The sequence below is a fragment of the Primulina huaijiensis genome, chromosome 6 (genome assembly GCF_012295235.1).
Source record: "Primulina huaijiensis isolate GDHJ02 chromosome 6, ASM1229523v2, whole genome shotgun sequence".
In the NCBI taxonomy this organism is placed as follows: Eukaryota; Viridiplantae; Streptophyta; class Magnoliopsida; order Lamiales; family Gesneriaceae; genus Primulina; species Primulina huaijiensis.
In genome coordinates, this window is record NC_133311.1 from 18,583,254 (window position 1) to 18,606,445 (window position 23,192).

The following is a 23,192-nucleotide window of genomic DNA, read 5'->3' on the forward strand; positions in this document are numbered from 1 at the left end:
CATGTGAAATCTCAAAAAAAAAAAAATAAATAAATAAATTATGCCATTATATATTGTATGTCCTATTAATTTGATTCTGAAATTAAAATTGATAATATCGATAAAACTTATTTTCAAAACTATTATTTAGTTCTTTCACCTACAAATATAGGATGTAAAAGTTTTCCCTCTCATTTAAAATATTCGAATTAAAATTTAACAAATTAATTCTTAGGAAAATTTTGTATGTTTTATTTTCTCTTTAATCTATGTTCCATTTAAAGTAATATCTCTCATGTCTCAACAATATTATAGAATGTGAGTCTCTTCATATTTTAATAAAAGTTAGATATCACATGTTGATAATCAAAATGCTTAAATTTGATCATATCGTATGGAGAAATGCTTCAAATATAGTATATAAAAAATCCGTTATTTTATGTAGCAAGATTAGAAAAACCCGGCACCGGACGTGAGGGAGTTTTTAGACCCGGTTAAACCGGCCTACAAGCGGGTTTGAGTAAGTATCATATTTTATGAACCCGTCCCCAACCTGCACCTCTATTATATATCTATCATGTATATATATCATCAATGATTCATTTATTTATTTTATTATATTGAATAATGAATCATTTAATATGTACTTTCAATTAATAATATTTTAAGATTGAAATAATTATATTTTATTATAACATATTTAGTATTTAAATATATAATTTTAATTTTCTTCTCTTATTAGTTAAATATTAATTAATAAGTATTTATTAGTTTTAAAATTTTATTTTATATGTAATGAAATTTAAAAATTATATAATTTTTATCGAGTTCAATCCGAAGGAGTGAGATGTCACGTGTTTGGCCAAACTTATATCATATCTAGCGGTTGTCATTTCTACACGAGGCTGATTTTAATTGGTTCGGTCTACGAAACCCAGAATAGACAAGAAAATCCCAAGAGCCGCTCCAACTTCATATTTCCATTTTTTTGGCGCTCTCTTCGTCTTCACTCATCCACGTAGGGTTTTCAAAACTGTTCACTTCCCATCCTTCCCCTGAAATCAACATATTAAGATTAATCAATAACTTAGTTCTTCGGATCACAAACGCTAATTTCAACAATATGCCGCCGATTAATTTGACGGAGGGCGCGATTGTGCTGCTCTCGAGCGGCGAAGCGCAGTGGACTGACGTAAAACCCGTGCTTCAAGTCGCCGACATACGTTTGGTGAACACACAAAACCAGAACAATAACAATGAACGGTATCGGATCCTGTTGTCCGACGGGGAGTTCACTCAGCAAGGCATGCTCGCGACTCAGCGAAACGAATTGGTACGGTCTGAAATGCTGCAGAAAGGTTCCATTGTGCAGCTGACGCAGTTCGTTTGTAATCTTATTCAGAATCGCATGTCAGTATTCGAAATCCCCCTTACGCTTATTTTTGCTTTTAGGTTTTTTTATATCAGTTTCTATTGTGTCTCTAATTTTCTTTTGGGGTGAGGTGGTGGTGGGCAGTTGAACATCGAGGTAGAGAAAGAAGTCATCGCGTCTCAAAATTTAGTCTTTTCCAGTTAGCGAAAGAAATTGAGTACTTTACTTATGCAATACTAAATTTTTCTCATGATGGTTATTTTTATCTTATGAATTCTTGAGTTCACTATCCTATTTCCCAGTCTTTTACTGATTCTTTTTATATTTTACCCCTTTTTTTTTAAAACGTCATAAGCTATTGGTTTCTTACGGTTGATCCATTTGAAGTTTTTGCTAAAAGCATTAAATTTTTGGCATTTGAACCTAGTAATAAGTAAATTATGCTCTCAGGCTACACGCTTTTAACATGTTAGTTGACGAGTCCTGCAATATTGGATCAGGAACTTTGGTCGTTGGAGTAGTTTATGTATATAATGCGACAAGAACTCTTTTTTATTGGACTTGAGGTATCAATAATAGCACTTGACACGGACTTGAGCAAGTGATACCAGTGTTCTAAATGGCGGTCGAGGGGTCATCCACCTCATTGCCTTTGCCTTAGGCGTCCTGCAGGCGGTTGAAGGTGAGCCGGGGGCCAGGCGAGGCGGTTAAAAGTCAACAAAATTTTAAAACCCCTATTATTAATACATTATACACGGTCTTCAAAACAAAATAGCCAACCCAACCCAACCACCCACAAGTGCCACAAACCCTGCCTCAAACCGCCCACGTTGCCGCCTTGAACCGCCACCACCACCTAACCCGCAATTTACAACTTTGAGTGATACTAATCTAAAATTTAACGTATGGGCCTATTCCCCGAACGTTGTCTCTGATGTACTTCATGTGAATTATTTGTTATGTTTCAGTTTGTGAAATATACTTTTCCCCTAAACTGGTGCAGGATTATAATCATTATTGATCTGGACGTGATACTACAAAAATGTGACCCTATTGGTGAACCAAAACAATATCCTAACAAGACCGACGGAAATGCCCCTTCAATTGCTAGACCGACAGCACAGGTTCAGCCAACAAATCAGCCAGTTGCTGGAAGTGGTCCACAATTTTATGCTTCTGGTTCAGCTCCACTGCCAAATGTGGGCAGCGGAATTCATGCTCCTCCTGTGATTGAAGGCCGAAATGCAGGCTCACGCTCTTATAATTCTCCCATCAGCAATCTTGACTCTAGCACATATGGTTCAACGAATGCATCTCCACAGTATACGAAATCAGAATCTGGTTCTGGGATTTCTCGGGCTCCTAACAATTTTGTCAGGCCGCCTCAGTCACTTCACAATCAACCGCCTCCAATGTTCTCCAACAGGGGGCCTGTAGCTAAAAATGAAGCTCCTCCAAGAGTTATTCCTATCGCTGCACTGAATCCTTATCAAGGAAGGTGGACGATCAAGGCCAGAGTGACATCCAAAGGGGAACTCAAGCACTACAGCAATCCTCGAGGTGATGGTAAAGTATTTGCATTTGATCTTCTTGATTCTGATGGAGGAGAAATAAGAGTGACATGCTTCAATGCTGTGGCAGATCAGTTTTACAATCAAATTGAGCATGGTAGAGTTTATATGATTTCTAAAGGTTTGCTAAAGCCTGCTCAGAAAACTTTTAATCACCTACGTAATGATCATGAGATTTATCTGGAGAGTACTTCAATTGTGCAGCCCTGCTTTGAGGATGACAAAACCATCCCGCAACAGCAATTTCATTTTCGCCCCATAGGTGACATTGAAGGCCTAGACAACAACAGTGTAGTGGATGTGATTGCTGTTGTTTCTTCTATCAATCCATCCACCTCAATAATGAGGAAAAATGGTCAAGAAACTCAGAAAAGAACTCTCCAACTCAAAGACATGTCAGGCAGAAGTGTTGAATTAACTTTGTGGGGAAACTTTTGCAATGCCGAAGGTCAAACACTTCAGAACATGTGCGATTCTGGGGTATTTCCTGTTTTGGCAGTGAAATCTGGTAGAGTGAATGATTTTAATGGAAAATCTGTGGGAACCATTTCCACTAGCCAGCTGTTTATAGAGCCAGATTTTCTTGAAGCTCACAAACTCAGAACATGGTTTGACAATGATGGAAAAAATACCATTGCTTTATCTATATCCAGGGAAACAAATTTTGTCCGGAGTGATACACGGAAAACTGTGTCTCAGATTAAAGACGAAAAATTAGGGACTTCCGAGAAGCCTGATTGGATTGCTGTCTCTGCCACCCTCACGTTCATGAAAGTGGACAACTTCTGCTATACTGCATGCCCCATCATGATCGGGGATCGTCAGTGCAACAAAAAGGTTACAAATAACGGAGATGGGAAATGGAGATGCGACAGATGTGATCAGTTAGTTGATGAATGCGATTATAGATATATTCTCCAGATGCAAATCCAGGATCACACTGGGTTAACATGGGTGACTGCATTTCAGGAAACAGGAGAGGAGATATTGGGCGTATCAGCAAAAGACCTGTATTATTTGAAATACGAAGAACAAGATGATGATAGATTTTCTGAACTGGTACGGAATGTTCTGTTTACCAAATTCATATTCAAATTAAAAGTCAAGGAAGAGACGTTTAGTGACGAACAGCGTGTCAAGTCAACAGTCGTCAAAGCAGATAAGGTGAATTTCCAAACAGAGACCAAATATCTTTTGGACTTGATTGCCAAGTTCAAAGAAGAGGACTCGGGTTCTTTACCTCTTAAAAGTGAAAAATCCATTGCAGTATCCGGGTTGAATCACAGTGGATTTGGTAGTGGAAGCAGAGAATCGGCAGCATCTGCTATGAACTACAGTGGAAGTAACATCAACGTGGCCAGGGACACACCGAGTCAGATGGGCACGTACGGTAATCAGTATAGTGGTTCACTACTACCCCCTACTAGCTCTGCTGGTATGCATATGAGTTGTAATAACTGTGGTGCTAGCGGTCATAGCTCTGCAAATTGTCCTAGTGTTATGGGTGGTCCAGGACAACAGTCTTATGGAGGTGGTTTTAACAATAAGGTGAACCCAAGGCCGAGTTCTGGGGGTGCATCTGGTGAATGCTTCAAATGCCATCAATTGGGACACTGGGCTAAGGATTGTCCCAATTCGAACAATGTTCCTCCAGCTTATGGGAGCAGTAATGCAACTCCGGGTAGATATGGTACAGCATCGAAGCAATATGTTGGCGGGTTTTGAGTTTCTGATGTATATAATTTAGGCTATGTTAAGTGAAGAAGCATGAGAGTCTTGCTTTGTCTTGCTCTGCATCAGATTGTGTAGATTTGTTTTATGAAACATAAGTACCTTTTGTTTTAAATTATTTCTATCAATGTGGATTTCTCAGCAGAATCTTTTTTAGCATTTAGATTTAGAACATGAGAAATTTGAATATGTTGGGTACAATAATTGTCTCTGTTGGTAAGAGCAATCGAAACGTGGTGCTTGAGCTATTGTACAATTTAAAATATTCGAGTTATACTATTACCACTAGCTATTGTTTTTTGTAAACCGGCAAATGTGCGGTTTTATAATTGATATCAGAATTAAGTTCACATATTTGATTCTCATTGATTACAAAAATAATTGTCTTTGATGGTTAGGACAATCGAAACGTGGTGTTTTAGTTGTTGTACGATTTAAAATCATTGAGTTGTACCATTATCACTAGTTATATCTTTTGGTAAAGCGACAAGAGCTCGGTCTTACAAAATCATTATCTCAAAGACATGTTCAATTATGAATCGATTTTAGATAAAAATTCTAACAAAATCAAATTTTATCCGTTTTAATAAAATTTCAACTCAAACCAACTCATGAATTATTTATAATCAAACCAAATCATGAATTTCAGTTTGGTGTGTCATATGTTTTTTATGATTTATTTTAAGTTTTGATTTTCACATTGAATTAGTGCATGAAATATTGTGTTTTGAAAAAAAATATCAATCGACACTTGATAAAAGTTATGTTAAAATTTTATTTTATTGTGAAATAAAATGATTATAATTAAATTATTTATAAAATAAAATATGTATGCATATTACAAAATTTCACAACTTGTAAAAAATTCACTTTTGTGGTTATTTTATTTGATCTAAACTCTGTAATAAATAAACTGTCAATGTAAATGTACTATTTATAATGCTCACTTATAATAAAACAAAAAATAACAATCAAATAAAATATTTCTATATTCTAGAAAAGCTATATTAAATTAACAAAAAAATATTACGTATTTTTTATATTAATATGATCATTTTGAATCGATTTGATTTTGTTATTTTATCGAAAACTTGAACGAACCTATTTTTTTTTTTTTTAGTGAATTTTAAACTCAATTCAAGTTGTGATTCACTAAAAACCGATCAAAAAAATGCTGTTTGGTTTGACTTTAGGTTGTATTTTCTCTTTCTTAGTTTTTCCGTGCGCTATATTGGATCATAGATGTTTTTTCATCTCTCTTCTTTTCTTAAATTATAAATTCAATTGAAATGAAAAAAAATGTAACTCTCTTCGAAATTTTTTAAAAAATCTACAAGCATAGCCACTTCTAAACAAATTACCATAAATTTAATCCCTATCGAATTTTTAAAATCCAATATTTAAATCTTGCCCAGTCTAGAAATTTGAATTATCCTGGAGTATCTAAAATACACCCATTCAAATTGAACAGGTATACCATTGTTATACAAAAATAATCTGTTTGTTTTGTTAACTAATGTGATCATTAATTTCAAGGGGTCACGGAAATTGTTTACGTAGTATCTTTCCTTTTCTGAGTCAAACAGCAACAACGTTTTCGTGCTTCATTTATGTGAAGATTGATCCACACTATGAAAGTATACATGAGAATAATGAGATAGTAGAATTGCCAGTGTGAGAAGAATCATGAACAAAATGTAAATGGATGAATCCAGACATGGAACAATTTAAATGTAAACATTAATCCCGGAAATCCTAACCATCAGCTTCCATTTTGCAAGAAGGTTGAAAGACAGAAAGAGCAAACAAATGCTCAAAGATCTGGCATTCCCATGCCACTTTTAGCATCATATGTCTTTTCCAGGACCAGATCCATTGGGGTGTCCTTGGGACCAACTGCACGCAAAGAAAAGGAATCCACGAAAAGTTATCCTTTTCAGATGCAAGCAGAAAACATAGCATTCTGATCTTAATAACACAGACAATCAACAGTATAAGCTTTTATTATAAAATATGTTGATGCAGATTTCATGAAGGATCATAAATCTGAATGATACCAATTGTTGGCCTAGGTGTGCTCCTTATCTTCAAGATCTCTGGACGAGGAATTATGGATTCTGATGCTCCAATACCTCTTGAAACCCTTACTTTACTACCGTCTTCCAAGTATTTGATTCCAACCTTACACGGCTTCCTGTAAAAGCAAATGTGAACCAGGATTTCATTTGAAAGCAAAATAATAAGATGAGGAATCATCTCCTCACCTGGTAACTGGATCAAGAACCTGAACATTCGAGACATGAAGAGGGGCTTCTACTGAGAAAATCCCACCTTCATGACCTTGCCCTTGCTTAATGTGCTTCTTTACCTGCAGTGAGACGATAAGTAGAAACAAGACAGGTAAACAAGATTATAAAAGGTAACAGTTAGCAGGCATCGATGAAGACAAAAGCCAGCAAAACTACCTTTTCATTTTATAGAACTATTTTGTAAATTACCTAATAGCATTAGAGACTCAATTGCATTAGAACAATTCTTAGTATTCCCTAATTGCATTGGAGCTACTCCTACCATAACCTTAATTGTGTTAGAACTGTTCTTACTATTCTATTTAAATATCTTATTTGTATTCAGATGAATCAGCCTTAAAAGGATTTTTATATGCATCGCCAATTTCCTTGCAATGTGTGTTCTTAGTTGTTTAATTCCGCTTGGTATTTCTAAAAACTCGTGTAAAAATCAAATTTCAAAGAAAAATAGTGATAATTATGAAAATCTTACTTAGAACAAATGATTGTCTGAAACTCTGAATCATATGTACAAACCCAAATATAATACTAATAATATTTTCATGCAATTAGGTAGCACTAGAAATATAACAATGGAATACTAATAATACTATAAATTCTATAATAGTCCAACACAACTACGAAATACTAGAAATAGTTCTAAAGCAATTAGGTAACACTAAAAATAATTCAACTCAATTATGTTTTTAGTTCTAATCCTATTAAGCATTTCGAAATAACAAGATATGAAACTAGTAATATGAAAGGGAAAACTGGTACCATTAATAATTGCATCCTCGTTTGAAAATGGAAATTTACAACACGGGTTGAAAGATATTAAACCAAATAAACATCATAACGTCATCTCCTTGGAATTTGTCTTAATTTTTTCATATAGTTGATGGAAAAATAACTGCTACACATATCTATCACAAAAAACATGAAAAAGGTAAAATATGCTCCCAGAGATATGAGAGAGAAGATAGAAAGGAAACATGACAAACACAGTTTGACATACATATGTATCAATTGAAACTTATTTGGGGCTGGCGAGCTGCATATGACAAGACAAAAGGAGTTCCGTTTTATTCACACATTTACATTGCTATCTCACCCAGTGTCACATCTCCAACAAGCCAGATAAATAATAACAACAAAAAAACTTCCTCGAGTTTTGCTTTCTTCATAAAAAAGTTTGATGAAAAAATTAAAATTTCAAACATGGATTTTTCCATACATTAAACCAAAATGCTTACCAAATTCTTGCCCTCGACAATAACACGATTTTGAGAGCGAATTACACGCTTAACCAGACCTGTCTCGCCTTTATCTTTACCTCTGATTATCATAACCTGAAAAGGAATAATAAGGCACTCGATGACAAATATGCTTACACCGGCATGCCATGACTACCTTAAATGAAAATCTACAAATTTCATACTGAATATTTGTTAAGTCACATAAACTTCACTCGAAGTACACGTTCCACTACTATACTAAAATTTCTGGTCCACCACTAATGAACAAGATTTTGAGAAATAACAACAATAAGCAATAAAAACAGTCTTAATCTCCTCACATTATCGCCTCTGAGAATCTTCCAGTGATGGATGAGCTTTTGTGCAGCTTTCCAACCCATTTCGGCCTAATATTCAAGGTTCCCTGTCAGGCACATTCCAGTAAGCAAAGTAAAACGCCAAATTAACGTTGAAGAGATGCATACATCAAACTAAAACGAAACCGAATAAAATAATCTCCATTCTCGCACCTAAGGAACGTAGAAAGATGGGTTTTTTTGATTAAAAAAAGCACTATAACCAGATATGAGGGATCCTGCGATTCACGAACAAATCAACAACGAAAGACTCAATTGCAACAACATAAAAATCAGAGCTAAATTGAAATTTGTACAATCGAAAGAGAGAGATAGAAATACCTTGATGATCGAGGGAGTCAGCTCCAAAATTAAGGAATTTGAGGGGGTTTCAGGTGATATGGCGAAGTGGTCGGTGAAATACTTCTGCTTATTGGGCTCGGATTAAGAGGATATGGAGAAGTCGTCGGTGAAATACTTCTAATGGGCCACTATTTATTGGGCTCGGTTTATCCAATCCCAAAATGGGTCATAAAATATTCCGTTATAAATGGTTTTTTCCATATCTTTTTTTCTTTTCCTTCATTCTTTTTTTAAAAAAAAAACTATTTTTTTCCAAGTATCAATTTATATTATCTTTTTTAAAAAAATTAAAAATTAAAAATTGAACTCGCTTAAACCCCTCGCAATCCTCTTCATAAGTTGCCCAAGACAAACTAGCAAAAAAAGGGTACAAAACCATTTTACACGTGATATAATTTCTGATATCAATTTTAAGTTCATTATCAAAAGTGTAACGACACATTAAAGATATCAATTCCAAATGCCACAAATAACTCTCATTCTCAATATGCATAGATTCAATACTAATTTTCTCATAAATACTTCGAACCTTTTTTGTTCTGGGTATATACTAGTATTCCTTGCATGCATGCAGGTTAGCTGTTGAACGAGCTTCAGTAGGGCTGGCACTCGACTGTTGGTTGTCAAGGTGGATTTTTATTTGATGGTTAATCAGCAATGTCTGATAGTTTATTTACACATTTTTTCATTATATTGTTATTATTATTTTTTTTAACCTGTGTGGGAGTTGGAGCGCTGGTGTGTCTCTTATCAATGTCTGATAGTTTCTTTACACCTATTGCATTATCGTATTTATTATTGTTATTGCTAGTTTCATCTTTTGATTTTTTAATTGTAGTTCAAAAAATGGTAGTTCCCTCGTTGAAATTTCATCGAGCCACTTTCCATTCTCGGAAATTCATGGATTACATTCACATTCTAGGAACACTTCCAGCATAAATGGGACCAAAGTCTCCCTGCTATAGCGCTATCACCATTTACCTACGAGCTTTAGATATTATCATGTTCAGAAAAGTTAATTAAATGTACATGTGAATTCTTCCGGATTTTTCACTGTGGAGTCAGCCCTTCGATGGGCAAGTACACGATCAAATTTCAATATCACAAAATAGTAAACAAATACAATTAGTATTGGTAAGTTTGAGCGAGTATAACACAGAACATCGGCAACACAAATTTTGTTTTTTTCACATTTATATTTGATTCAAATATAATATTTGTATTTAATATAGAATTTATTTGCATAACGTAAAACTGAAATTGTGTCCTCTCGAAGCTCATAATTTTTATTCCTAGTGTTTACCAGATAAAACCCTTTTGACGCGCAAAGAGCCTTGTTTTACCAGAGCCCGTGCTGATAGCGACCTTGGCAGCAGGAGTTTGTTCATATAAAAGAGGGAAAAGTTCATTCATTACCTCCCCCTTTCTAATTCAAATCGAATGGTAGATTCATACCCCCATTATGATTTTGCTGCGTCTTTAAAAAACTAGGCCACAGTTCGGTAATCGAAATACAGAAATTTCCCATTACTTTCTGTTGAATGAAATTATTTATGAAAGTAGAATATCATCGAAAAACATAGTGCTGCATCGAACATATCAAGTCAGAAATATGTTGCTAGTTGTCCGAATAAAATTTTTAAAAAATACAAGCATGGACGGTAACATACAATGCAGCACGTGAAAAGTCCGATTTTAGCTCTTTTTAGTGAAATCAGTAGTAGTATCTGCCTCTAAAGGTAATCTGCAGAAATGACAAGGATAAGCCAAGAATGTTACGCTGCAACAAGATCTGGTGTTTCTGCCTCCACAGATAACAAAGCAGTGTGTACTTTATCTACCCAGTTGTCGAGCCTATTGCGCAAGGACTTGATCTGAGGAATTCCAAGAACTCTAGGTTGCACCCATGATACATAAACAGTTCCCTCAACTTGGTCAATTATCCCCTCTATCAGATGCACCTGCAGCAACAATCAGGCAGCCGTCACCATCTAACCAGGCCAAATACATAATTTGAAGTCTAAAACGTGTCTGGAACAGCTAATGCTACATTTCAGTTTAAACCAAGTATGACATGTTTAAGATGATGCCATAAACCCAGAAAGTTGTAATACTGAATTCAAAATCCCACTTGAGAAAAAATTGGATGAAGAAGATATCAAATTTTAGCGTACTTACTGAAAGGCTTTTCATGAGAAGATACTCAACATCTTCTACTGTAAGCCTTGTCCGGTCAGCAATGACCCTTAATGGGATAGTTCTATCATCTGATGAACGGCTGCAGGTAACAGATGTTTCATGAGCTCAACAAAAATAGAATAGCACGTAACTCGTTAACATCAGCAATTATGTAATTCTCCTAAATCACCTGAAAATAATCTCCATCAAGCAGAGAATGTTAATCTTTTCCAGAAGCTTTTTCTCATTCTGGACCAAAGCAGGTTGGGTACGCAGAGCAGCTCCATGAACATTACATAGTTCTTGATAACGAATTAAATCACCAGAATTGAATGCTTCGATTATATAGTATAACCACTCAACTTTAGTCCCCAAAAGACTTTTTATCTGCAGACAAATAGTCCAAAAAAGCATTTAAAAGATAGCACGATAATAAGCAAATTTTTAGAGCTATGCAACCCCATCAATTGATTTGAAGCACGTCTTTTTTACACACAAAAGTGAGAGGTAGACCATAAAGTTCATATAAAGGTACCATGTAGGGTATGGGTATGTGATCGGTGAGAATTGAGAAACCACTAGAAGGCTTCCCTTGAATATAATTTCCGAAAGATGGAACTTTTACACGATACTTACAATTGGATGCGCAAGAAGTTCACCAAAATTGTAGATGTTTTCCCCCAACAATGCTGACAGAGACAAATCAAATGCCAAATCCTTGGAAACAAGCAACGGCATAGTTAGCTAAATAGACAGCATTAGCAAATCTCCCTCACATAGAAATCATACTACAAAAGAACAAAGGAAAACGTTTATGGAATGAAGCATTTTTATTCAATAGTAGCTTCATCAACTCATGCATGAAACAATGAAAAGAACCTTGCACTGCATTCTGCATTATCACAGCCAAAAAACAAGACACATTAAACTTGAAAATAAACATAAATGACATGTCCAGAAGTATATCAGCAAGCATAGATTTCACCCCGACCACAAAGGTATACAAAACTTCTTCATGGTTCTGAAATTGCACGTGGCGTAAGGTTTCCCGTACTACACAGTATTGAGTTTTTAAGCAGTAAATTTCATAATATTATTTTCTAGCCCAGTGATTACAACTGGCAAAAACCTCATTAAGTGGATTGTGTAGTATACCAATTCAGATTGATCAACCGAATCACCACAAAATATAAGAACAAGGCAAAAAGAAAAAAAGATGATTACTGACTTTGTGGAATTAATTTAATATTGTTGATTCTGTTGCCACGCTATTCGTAAGAAACTAGATACTTTTCTCTCACTTTAAAAACATATTCAACTATTTTATACATTATCTCAGTAAAATATCATAGGTTCCCATTATTAGTTGAAATCCATGACAGCCATGCATAACCTTGGTATCACCAAAGCTGCCTCCTATATAATGAAACACAAAAGAGCACAAACAGCCTACCAGCTTGAATGATTCTGATAGAGAATCCACGGCAGTGTAAGCTAGAAAAAGGAGAGCACTTTTATAAAATTCTGCAAACTCTTGACGAGATTTAAGGTATTGCGATGAAACCCAATAGAAGCTGGCATACACAGACGGATCAATGTCAGTCATGCTATCAAGTGTGCATTTCCCCTCATCTAAAAGTTTCTTGCATTCTTTTTTATCTCCCTGCTCAAGCTGTAATGTACCGATTTGAACTTTGATATAAAGTATCGGTTCCTCTATGCGCATTTCTTTTGTATCACCTAGCTTTGCAATCACTCCTTCAAGATACTCTATAGCGGCCTCTTTCTCCGAGTATTGTCGAGAAACTATAACAGCAAAATGAGCAAGCTTGAGAAGATTGATCTTTGTCTCAAAATCAGTTATGAAATTGTGGTAAAGCTGAATTAGAGCATCCCCGGCCTGAATTAGAGAGATGGAAGAAATTTAATGTTATCTTATAAGATAAGCTAAAGAAGCACGACAACGCAAAGAGGTAAATAATTGATGTGGGAAGATAGACTACTCATAACATATTGCATAAAATAGGAAGGACAATGGATAATGTACCTAGCAGAAGATCAAACTACTGCCAATTGTTCATAAAAAAAATAGGTTATGCCACTAAGGCCAACCAAAAAAAATTTGCGAAATTGGCTATGAGAAAAAAAAAAGCAAATTACATCATGATATGTTATGTAAAGGAACCAACTGGGTTTAGGGAAATCTCTTCACAGTTCAAACACTTGATGCATCTAAATCAATTGTATTGACCACATAACAAAGAAACAAAACTAACTACACAAACATATTTACAAGTTCACAATTAAACATAGCCAATTCGCTATTCGTCAATATATAATTTCTTTTGATCGAAAATGAATTCAAAACAATATATTCGTTTCTCTTGCCCTCGGCTCTCACTTTTCAAAGACAAAATAGAAAACCAAAGTGTCTAATCATACAATGCAAAGCATCACACAATCGCAGGCCTCTAAATTCAGAGTGACCGATACCCAATAAAGGAACACCTGATAGCGTATGTTTTTCTCAGTTCCTCAACAAACTTAATGAACTCTCCCACGATCGATACTCAAAATAAACTCCATTGCATCACTATGAATTCTCACAAATCTCTAATACCCATCCCTAAAAAAATCACTCGAATAAAGCACTAAAATCCCCAAACCCCGAAACACCATTCCATTACCCATAAGAAACGAACAAAACAATTGCAAACAAAAGTAAAACTGGCAAATTACATAACTACAGTAACAAAATGAATAATAAATCACCGGAAAAGTACTGACAATCAATTGTAGGGTTTAGTACCTGAAATACGGCAAGAGCGACGAACTGTTCGAGCTTAAGAGTGAGCTCATGCCAGAGCTTGCGTTGGTACAGATCTGAAAGCGAGCTGTACCACTCTGACAGCTCAGGGTGCTCATTTCTCTGTGTCTCCAAATACTGCAAAGCCGCCATAGATCTTCGCCTCTTTGTCTTCGCTGATTCGCACTTCAATCAACACCCGCAAAATTTTGTGTTTCGTGTAGAATTTTCTTTTCCTTTTTTCGATAATGATATATATTTCAGTCCACTGTCTTTAGTTTTTTTTTTTAAAAAATATCTTTATTATTGCATTTTATTTTATTTTTTATTTTTTATTTCAATCAACACACGTTATTTAGGGATTATCAAATTTTTTTTATTAACCATCCCAATCGTCCGAACCGAGTTTCGCCGCACCGTTTTTCATAATATTTTATAAAAACCGTGATAAAAAATATTAATCATAAACCGCACAGCATACGCGGTTTATTTATGTTTTTTGCCAAGAACCGCATCTACACCGCCTAAACTATTTGTCATATATAATCATTTGTAAACAACATATTCAAATAAAGAAGTCATCATTCATTATATCATAACTCTCTTCAAAACTATTATTCTTACAAATAAAACTTATCTTTTCTTAATTATTCTTCATATTAGTCTTTTATTAAAATATTTATTTATTTTGCTACAATATTTTGTTTGCAAGTAAAAAAAGGATAAAATAGTGTAAATGTCATTTTTTGTTGTGAATGTGTTGTGTTGTTAAATTATTAACTTAGTTTTGAATCTTTATTATTGTTTTATCTATTTTGATCTTTATATGCTTTGACTTTATTTTATATTTGAAGACAATATATTGTTGTTGTTTTCAAATAAATTAGAATATATGTTATCATATTTTTCATTAAAAAAAATCGTAAACCGACCGCAACCGCTTGAAACCGCTCAAAACTGTAAGGCTAATTTTTCGTGTAAAACCGCGATTATTTTTTCAAAATACTAACCGACCGCATATGGCAACTCGGTTTGAATTTTTTTTAAAAAAAACTGTAAAATCGCACCGTGATCACCCCTGATGTTATCTATGACGTAAAAACTTATGTTACCAACATCTTTTTGGATGAACATGTCACACATGCTTGTTGAGTACGTTTACTTGATTAGCGTAGTTTGCAGGTTATTAAGTTATATCAAAGTTTACTCGGTGCGCGAAGAAGGATAACAGATGAGGATTTAAAAAGTAATTAAAATTTTTTTAGCTATCAAGTAATTAAAATTATTAAAAAACAAAAATAAGAAATTTGACAAAATTAAGTATCACAATCGCATAGATAAATATCCAGAACCAAAAATTCAATTTTCTAATTGTAATATTCATTATTAAGATTTAAAAACAACGTTGGATCCATGTTATTAGGATAGTCACAAGTTACCTCATCATTGACCCGGACCCCCTGAGTTTGGACTCAAAGTTAGCTGATTCTCTACGAATCAAATCAGATCATTAATTTTTTTATAACCAAATTCGAGTTGATCGTTTTTGTATTTGGCAGTTGGTAAAGCTTATTACTTAGCCTAAAAACAAATATTTTTGTGTAATCCAATTTTGTTTAAAAGAAAATTAAGCATAAATTCAGTGGTAATATCCATATTTGAAGAGAGTGTGTGTGTGTAGAATAATCTTCTCATCATCCATTATCCTTGGCAAAAGAAACCACCCACAGGCCACAATGTTCCATTTCAAAGCTTTCCTCTTGCTTTTGCTACTCGTTTTCGGCTCCTCCGTGGCGGCCAAGATCCCTTGTACCGAACATGGGAAAGATGATAAATGGAGATGACAAAGGCAGCCATGGATGAACTATGGAAGCTTTCCTGGCCGCACTCTGGGACGACTCGTTGATCCAACAGTCGAGAGTTCACTTCAAGTCCCCTGTTTAATCTGTTAGTTTTAAGCTATTGATATATGGTTGTGACATATTGTTCCCATTTTCTTGTCGAATCTCCTCCTTTAACGTTGTATCATGCCGCAACTGCTCGACACAGTCTCAAGCTTGCATGCATATTAAATACTTGTATCTCATTAGACGAAGGGGAGACCTGTGTCTGATATTTATAAATGATACAAAATGGCTTGCCAGTGTGTATATGCAGATGTTATTGAAGAATGGTTTTTGTTTTAGTTTCATTAGAAATCATTATAGGTGTACACTGAGATTGGATCATGGATGGTTCTGCCAACGGACAATGACATGGTTGTTCCTTGTCCAGAGATCGCTGCAATCATCCCACATTATTCACCAGTAAGAAATTCGAGAGGTCCCAAAATTTGTGACGAGGGCTCGAGATTCAATTGTAATAAATATCTTCTCTAGTTAAAAAAGAGTAATAATATGACTGGTGACCGTCATAGCTGTCAACTTCAAGATGAACATAAATTCCATATCAACCCAGCAAGCCATTCCGGAAGAGCTAAAATCCAAGTTTTTTTGGATTTATCTCATTTTCTTGGGATAAATTAGCTGGAGAATCCAGGAGATAGAGAATTTAGAAATGAATGGGAGTAGGGAAGGAATCATTACCAATTTGGCCAAACAATGTCTTAAAATTTGGCCATGAATATGTTCTCCTTTATGTCAAGATGAAGGAATACACACGAATAGCGGGCGGTCCCAAAATATATTCTTGTATTTTTTTTTTATGAAAATGACTTCATTAAAATGTGGTAAAAAGTTAAAGTACAAGTACACCGGGCATACCCGGGAAGAATTAATCCCTAACCACCCGAATCACAAATCTATCCATAGTATCAAACATGTCAGTAGAGCTAGGAATACAGCGAAAAACAATAATCTTAATTTTACGCACCAAGTCTTCAATCCTATGATCTTCTTCATCGAACATGGTCCTATTCCGAGCATTCCAAACGGTGTAAATAGTTGCTGCGAGAGCTGATAATCGCATCCTAGCTAGAACCGATTTTCCACCATAAGTTGTTCTGAAGATTCCATTCTTTTAGACATGCCTAGCCACGCTCGAATATCCTTCCAAATTGCCGAGGAGAAAGAGCATTTGAAGAACAAGTGATGTACTGATTCAGGCTCGCTTTTACATAATACACACGATTTGTCAACAACAAATGGAAGCCGATCTCTTGTCAGGAGCTTCGCATGAGCCAGAAGCAAAAACGTAAATCTGTGTTTGGGTAGGATGAACGATCGGCTGATCAGTGGTTTCCAAAGCCATTTACCAGTCGATTTATTGAAGAAGTCATATGCACTACGAAACCCGTGATTACGAGCAAACCAAGAATTCAGCAAAATAGAAGCAGCAGCCACCGAACCTGATCTACGAAGGAGCTCATCCCGTAATGAAATGATTTGCTTAATTAAAGGTGATTCTTCCTTGTGCCATCCCCAATGCCAAACGTCTCTAAAGTGGCTATAAATATTATTAACCCATTTGATCCACAAGCTCTCCTTTCTCAATTGTATCTTCCAAAGTGTTTTAGCAATTAAAGCTTTGTTCCAAGCCATCAAATCCTTTAGTTCAAGTCCCCCATCCTCCAATGGCTTACACAGATTTTCCCACGCAATAGGAGGATGTTTGGGATGCCAAACAAATTTTCGGCATAGAGAATAAATGGACGAAATTACATAATTGGGGATTGGCAAGATAGATAACCAATAGCATTCAATACCTTGGACCACCGATCTGATTAACTCAATCTTACCTGCATATGAGAGGGAGTGCCTAGGCCATGAATTGATCTTAGCTGCAATGGCATCCACAAGTTTGCAATAATCTGATGATCTCAATTTCCTTACAGCAAGAGGGATGCCGAGATAACGAAACGGTAGTGTACCAGGCGAGAAACCAGTGATGTTAAGAATATCTTGTTTGGTCTTTCATCCATCCCCGACAAGTATATATTCGACTTGAGTAAATTGACTCGCAATCCAGCCATGTCCCCAAACTCATTCAAGCAATTCATAACCATCCCAACACTCACAGCATCACCCCGAGACAGTAGTAGCAGGTCATCAGCATAAGCCAAATGCGTAATATGAAAGTTAAGGCACTTAGGATGAAAACCATATCTCTGAGATCTAGACATACATTTTAACGATCGAGAGAGAACTTCAATATAGAGAGTAAAAAGGTAAGGAGATAGAGGATCCCCTTGTCTTAATCATCTATATCCCTTAAAATGACAATAGAAACGTCCATTGAGTGCTATGGAGTAGGAAGTGGTTGAGACACATTCCATAATCCATTTAACGAACTTGGGAGGAAAGTTGTAAAGGATCAGAATCTCCTCCAGAAAAGTCCAGTCCACAGTGTCATATGCTCTCTGAATATCTACCTTCAAATGCACCGGGGAGAGCCTCTTTTACGAGCATACTTCCTCAAGAGTTCTTGTGCTAGATGGATGTTATCCACAATGGATCGGTCCTTAATAAACGCCGCTTGAGCATTATCGATCAATTCTCCCACAACAGATGCAAGTCTATTCGATAGTATCTTCGAGATGATTTTGTAGAACACAGTGCAACAAGAGATGGGACGAAAATCAATAACTGTCGAAGCATCCACCTTCTTAGGAATGAGAGCAATGACCGCATGATTCCACTGTTTTAATAACCGACCAGTTGAGAAGAATTCACTCACAGCTGCCGTAACATGATGTTGGATAATATCCCAAGATTTTTTGAAGAAGAAAGAACCGAACCCATCAGCTCCAGGGGCTTTATCAACATCAATATCAAAGAGTGAGTTCTTAATTTCATCATAAATAACATCAGCAGTCAATGAATCCCATTTGTCAAAAGGCAAACATGATCCATCTACTCTGTACATAAAACCTCAATGATTTGTTTTGACTTTACTCAAAATACTTCATACGAGAACTCTCCCAACTGATCTTTATCTTAATCTTCCGATGCGAGACATTAGTGACATTCTCATCTATCATCCCTTCAAACAAAGTTATGTCGTTATTCTCATGATCTGGACCTCCCCTCGAGTCTATATGTCTTTTTGGTTGCATTTTATACATCTTTTCTTTCAATTCTTTTGGTACAAGGGAAGAGAGGAGGAAATAAATCATACAAGGTACAAGTATTTCGCAATTCCCCTCTTCATCATTTTGGTGCCCATATTGATTCGGGGGTTAGCACCGAATATAGTTGCCATCAGTTGGAAGAAACTTGAAAATGACGGAATATTTCCATGAGTCACTTTCATTGCAAGATTCAATGATGTCTAAAAATGATTAAATTAATTTGTTTGCATAGACGCATCATTTCCCAACAATTAAAATACATTAATATTTACTTTCCCATTTATCCGTTGGCAACAAAATATAGACAGATGAATTCCATCACGATCTTAGGCTAAAATAAAGGTGCATGCGACTACAGACGAAGGCAAACCTGGATTTCCCTTGGCACGTCCAAACGTTTTCGAAAACAAAATAATAATAATAATAATAATAATAATAATAATAATAATATTATTATTAAGTTAATGGGAGGAGCAAAGTGGGAACTGGACTAGACATTAATGAAAAAGAAATCCAGCTTTTTTAACGTTTGTTTAAATTAAAATGATCATCGGGTAAATTAAAATGAAACCAATGAATATTATTTTGCTACACACAGAGTTTGTCTAAAATTTTCAAATGACTAAATTAAATCCAAAGCAGAACATGATATCAATTTCAAAATACACCAAAAAAGAATACTACAAAATTTAGAGCAGACATGTGTCATTTTTTTTTGTTCATGTATTGTTAATTTCATTGTTATGTGTAAACCACAAAGATCCATGATGTTGATTTGTAACCATGGTTTCCATAGGATATTGTTGAGTCTCACGTTTGTTCAACATAGCCATCCAGGTCGCAAAACAAATGAAATGATTGTTTTAGTATTTTAATATTTCAGTCTTAAGAACTTTAGAGAGACATCTTTTATCTATCCATAGCCATGAACAATATACATTCCTCTAAGTAAAATTTTTAAATTAATCATAAAAATGAATATAAGATGATGGTATGGATATCATTCCAAGCCAACAATCACCAAAAGATTATAAACTCACGAGACACAAACGATGTAGGATGAACCATATCACATTACAAGCTTTGAATACCAAACTGCTTGTAGAAGACTCAACTCGGTTACAACACGATTCTCAGAGTCACATTGAGCCCATACATTGATGTTGATTAGGGGGGAGAAATGAGCGATCGAAAAACGAGAGAAAACAATTAGGACTATGGTCTATGGAAGGGAGAGTTGTGAGTGAAGTGACCCATTTACAAAATGGTACGACCCATGACCCATTGGACCTGTGTTTTAATCCGCATTTCCCCTTAAATACATTAAAAATACTTCTTGATTGTTTTACAAAGTATACTTTAATAAAACTTTTTTTTTTTAAAAAAAATCAATAATGTTTTACTTAAATCGCTTGCTTACTTAGACTATCCACCTGTCGAAAGATGTAAAAAAGGGATTTCCTAGAATTTCAAACTGCCCTGTCAATTGGCTTAGGAATCCCCCGGTCCGTCTCCATGCTAGAATTGGTTCTTTCGCGCGTATTCCGCTAATTGACTGTATCGAACAATAAAAGAATCCCTTCAATTGAAGGGCTTCCATTTTTCTTTCTTTTGTCTTGGATCGAGAAAGAGTGAAGATCAGGATTTGCTGTCCAAAAATACTTTTTTTTAAAAGTTTTTTAACTTGTAAAACACTTAAAACATTTTTTAAGTTGTTGTCCAGACGAAACTTAATACATTTAATTTATGTCAGATAAGCATGTTTTGAAAATAATACTTTTGACATAAAAACTAATATTTTTGACTAAAAAATAATATTTTTATGTCAAATAATCAAAAATATTAGTTTTTATGTCAAATAAATAAATATTATAAAATAATATTTTTGTATTAAAAATAATATTTTTAATATAAAAATAATAATTTTGAAAAAAAATATTTTGATATAAAAATTAATAATTAATATTTTTGATTAAAAAAATAAAAATAATTTTATCCTAAAACTTTGATGCTTTTAAGAAATTTTAAGAGTGGGTCAATGTTGTACGCTATTTTGTCATAAATTCTTCTCTCTTTCACCTTAGGTTATACCGTCCTTGCAGGTATCTCTATTCCTCTGATTTTCCGTCGTTACATGTGTGTATTTCCGTTACTGGGGCTGTGATCTGATTTTTATCATCGCGGGTTCTGTGTCGATGTTAGAAGATCTGGCGTAGGTTTCTGATTGATGTTTAGGTGTGAGCTATTGGTGTTTGATTGCAATTGGCGGGACCCTTTTAGAATTTGGTGTGATATATTGTTTGAATTTGGATGTTTGGTTGTCTTCTTCTTGGGTTATACGTTTCTCTCAGGATTTCTTTCCTCTTGTTGGTCTCTTTGTATGCGTGTATGCATGCACTACGTGTGCTTTTAATTATGGTGTGATTGGTTAGATCTGGTTTTTGTTATCAAGTTTTTTGTATCGAATATACTGGGATCTGGTGTGGGTTTTCGTTTTAAATTTAAGAGTAGGATATTTGAGGTAGTTTTTGAGCGTGGGTTTGAATTTTGGTTTTAATAGGGTATGCTCTTTGCTGTTTTCATTGCAATTATTTCCATCTAGTATCATTTCAATTTTGACATTGTTTGGATTCGGGTATTTTTTGTTTCTCATCTTTCTATGCATATGTATGTATGAATGTACCTGCTAATGTTTGATCGTATGGTATGATGTAATTATTTCTTATTTCAACTGTTGCTGTTTCTGGGTTGATGCTGATCTCTATATGTTCTGTCATTGGTTAGTTTTGAATCTTCATGTGTTTGTGTCGTTCCGTGTTGTGACTCATATTTATCTCATTGAAGTTTGGGTTATGCGTGAGTCTAGTAGGTTTTGCGATGTTTTAGTATATGCTCTTTATCTAGTTGAATATGATTGGCTTTTCAAATCGAGACTGCCTATTGATTTCTGTATATGTTATATGAAGTTATACATGGGAACCGGTTAAAATTTGCTAAGTTGAGGTCTTGAGGACTCTGAACTTGGGCTACATTTATTTGTTGTATACTATTCTATTCTTTCTAAATGTTTTCAGTCTTACATATTGATATACCTATTGTGATGCTTGCAACTGAATTATATTTTTCTTTAATGCTTATTTTTGTTTAAGAATTATTTGGACTCCACACCAAAGATTACTTCAAATTTTTTCATTTACATTCAATGTAAATAATTATCTTCTGATTTCTTTTAAGTTTGCTTCTAGAATCAGGATCTTTATGTTCTACTTCCAGGTGGTGATCTTATTATTATCTGGAATGAGCAGTAGATAAATAATTTGTCGATCTTTTTATTGAAAAATACCATGTTGTTGTTGCTTTCATTTGCCATTATAACGTATGTGTACTTTATTCCCATGTACACTGTATGCCTGAAGCTATTTTAAGTTTAACTGCATATAAGTTTCCAAGTAGCTAACTTAGTTTGTTTCTTTATGCTTTCAGGTTGTGCTAGATTTTAATTTGAACCAATTAAAATTATCTAGGACATGGAGCATGATATCCTCTGGTCAAATTGCTACCAGCACCGAGTTTTGTCATTCCAGGAAATTCTTGAATGGCGGGTTTTTGTCCTCAGAGCATTTCTTCTCATTTCGTTCTTTAATTGCACTTAGTGGACATCTTCTCTTAAATGAGCTGCACAGGAAACCGAACGTGCATTTCTTCTAAAATAAAATAGATGTCGGAACTTCAGAGCAGTTCTACGAAGGGTTGCTCGCACTGTGTGTGTTCTGGACACTAGTTATACTGTTGATTCCCATTCTTTTGTTATTCTTCTTGAACAATCCTATAGTTGTTAGAGCAGCATGCATCTGAGATCCTTTAATCACCAGTTTCTGAGGTATTTCCTAGTCATTTTAGCATATAGGATGATGATCATGTACTTGAGGTTAATTTTTTTCTTTGTTTATACCAGGGTCGAATTCTGCAAGGGTTTGGAAAGGCAGATTTTTGTGTGATTAAGCATTAGCTAGCTTGTTGCTCTGTAATTGCGCCAAGTATTATTCTATCAGAACTCTGATTTTCTCTCTCTGAAAGATGACCTGAATGAGGCAAGGTTTTGTTGGCCAAATGTTTGCACCAAGTTCAGTATTTTTACCTCTGCTACTGTGGTAGACCTTTGTGTCTCGAGACAATGACTACATTTATTGGGTAGGACCTGATGCAATCATTTAGTTTTAACTAGTATCAAGATGGTATGCA

General features: G+C 35.0%; 3 protein-coding genes across 6 annotated transcripts; 1 reads left to right on the forward strand and 2 right to left on the reverse strand.

Moving 5' to 3' along the window:
• Nucleotides 1-869: 869 nt before the first annotated feature.
• Nucleotides 870-4,843, forward strand: LOC140979975 (replication protein A 70 kDa DNA-binding subunit A-like). Its single transcript, XM_073445661.1, has 2 exons — nucleotides 870-1,389; nucleotides 2,355-4,843. The coding sequence occupies exons 1-2, from the start codon at nucleotides 1,103-1,105 to the stop codon at nucleotides 4,645-4,647; spliced, it is 2,580 nt and encodes an 859-aa protein (XP_073301762.1). The 5' UTR covers nucleotides 870-1,102; the 3' UTR covers nucleotides 4,648-4,843.
• A 1,293-nt stretch (nucleotides 4,844-6,136) lies between these two features.
• On the reverse strand, nucleotides 6,137-8,934 carry LOC140979977 (uncharacterized). 4 transcript variants are annotated; one of them, XR_012175837.1, is made up of 6 exons: nucleotides 8,521-8,703; nucleotides 8,198-8,293; nucleotides 6,918-7,021; nucleotides 6,711-6,847; nucleotides 6,414-6,549; nucleotides 6,137-6,282 (listed from the first exon to the last, which is right to left on the reverse strand). XR_012175837.1 is itself a non-coding variant. In XM_073445664.1 (6 exons), exons 2-6 carry the CDS (start codon nucleotides 8,578-8,580, stop codon nucleotides 6,467-6,469), a joined length of 480 nt encoding a protein of 159 aa, XP_073301765.1. In that variant the 5' UTR covers nucleotides 8,581-8,603; nucleotides 8,878-8,934; the 3' UTR covers nucleotides 6,291-6,466. The 4 variants fall into 4 exon arrangements, 3 of the variants coding, with proteins under 3 accessions (XP_073301765.1, XP_073301766.1, XP_073301764.1); XM_073445664.1 differs by lacking the exon at nucleotides 6,137-6,282 and adding an exon at nucleotides 8,878-8,934 and having other exon boundaries at nucleotides 6,291-6,549; nucleotides 8,521-8,603; XM_073445665.1 differs by lacking the exon at nucleotides 6,137-6,282 and adding an exon at nucleotides 8,876-8,909 and having other exon boundaries at nucleotides 6,291-6,549; nucleotides 8,521-8,590.
• A 1,531-nt stretch (nucleotides 8,935-10,465) lies between these two features.
• Nucleotides 10,466-14,128, reverse strand: LOC140979976 (26S proteasome non-ATPase regulatory subunit 13 homolog B-like). Its single transcript, XM_073445662.1, has 6 exons — nucleotides 13,886-14,128; nucleotides 12,530-12,976; nucleotides 11,713-11,793; nucleotides 11,267-11,463; nucleotides 11,077-11,176; nucleotides 10,466-10,859 (listed from the first exon to the last, which is right to left on the reverse strand). Exons 1-6 carry the CDS (start codon nucleotides 14,033-14,035, stop codon nucleotides 10,674-10,676), a joined length of 1,161 nt encoding a protein of 386 aa, XP_073301763.1. The 5' UTR covers nucleotides 14,036-14,128; the 3' UTR covers nucleotides 10,466-10,673.
• Nucleotides 14,129-23,192: the final 9,064 nt, after the last annotated feature.

Bases quoted from the DNA above. Each gene is read 5' to 3' on its own strand.
- LOC140979975 (XM_073445661.1), top strand. From the start codon at position 1,103: ATGCCGCCGATTAATTTGACGGAGGGCGCGATTGTGCTGCTCTCGAGC. The intron at 1,390-2,354 runs GTCAGTATTCGA...AAACTGGTGCAG, and splicing joins AATCTTATTCAGAATCGCAT to GATTATAATCATTATTGATC.
- LOC140979977 (XM_073445664.1), bottom strand. From the start codon at position 8,580: ATGGGTTGGAAAGCTGCACAAAAGCTCATCCATCACTGGAAGATTCTC. The intron at 7,022-8,197 runs GTAAGCATTTTG...GTCTCACTGCAG, and splicing joins TTGTCGAGGGCAAGAATTTG to GTAAAGAAGCACATTAAGCA. The intron at 6,848-6,917 runs GTGAGGAGATGA...TTGCTTTTACAG, and splicing joins GTTCTTGATCCAGTTACCAG to GAAGCCGTGTAAGGTTGGAA.
- LOC140979976 (XM_073445662.1), bottom strand. From the start codon at position 14,035: ATGGCGGCTTTGCAGTATTTGGAGACACAGAGAAATGAGCACCCTGAG. The intron at 11,794-12,529 runs GTAGGCTGTTTG...CTTGTTTCCAAG, and splicing joins TATCAGAATCATTCAAGCTG to GATTTGGCATTTGATTTGTC. The intron at 11,177-11,266 runs GTGATTTAGGAG...TGTTACCTGCAG, and splicing joins TTGATGGAGATTATTTTCAG to CCGTTCATCAGATGATAGAA.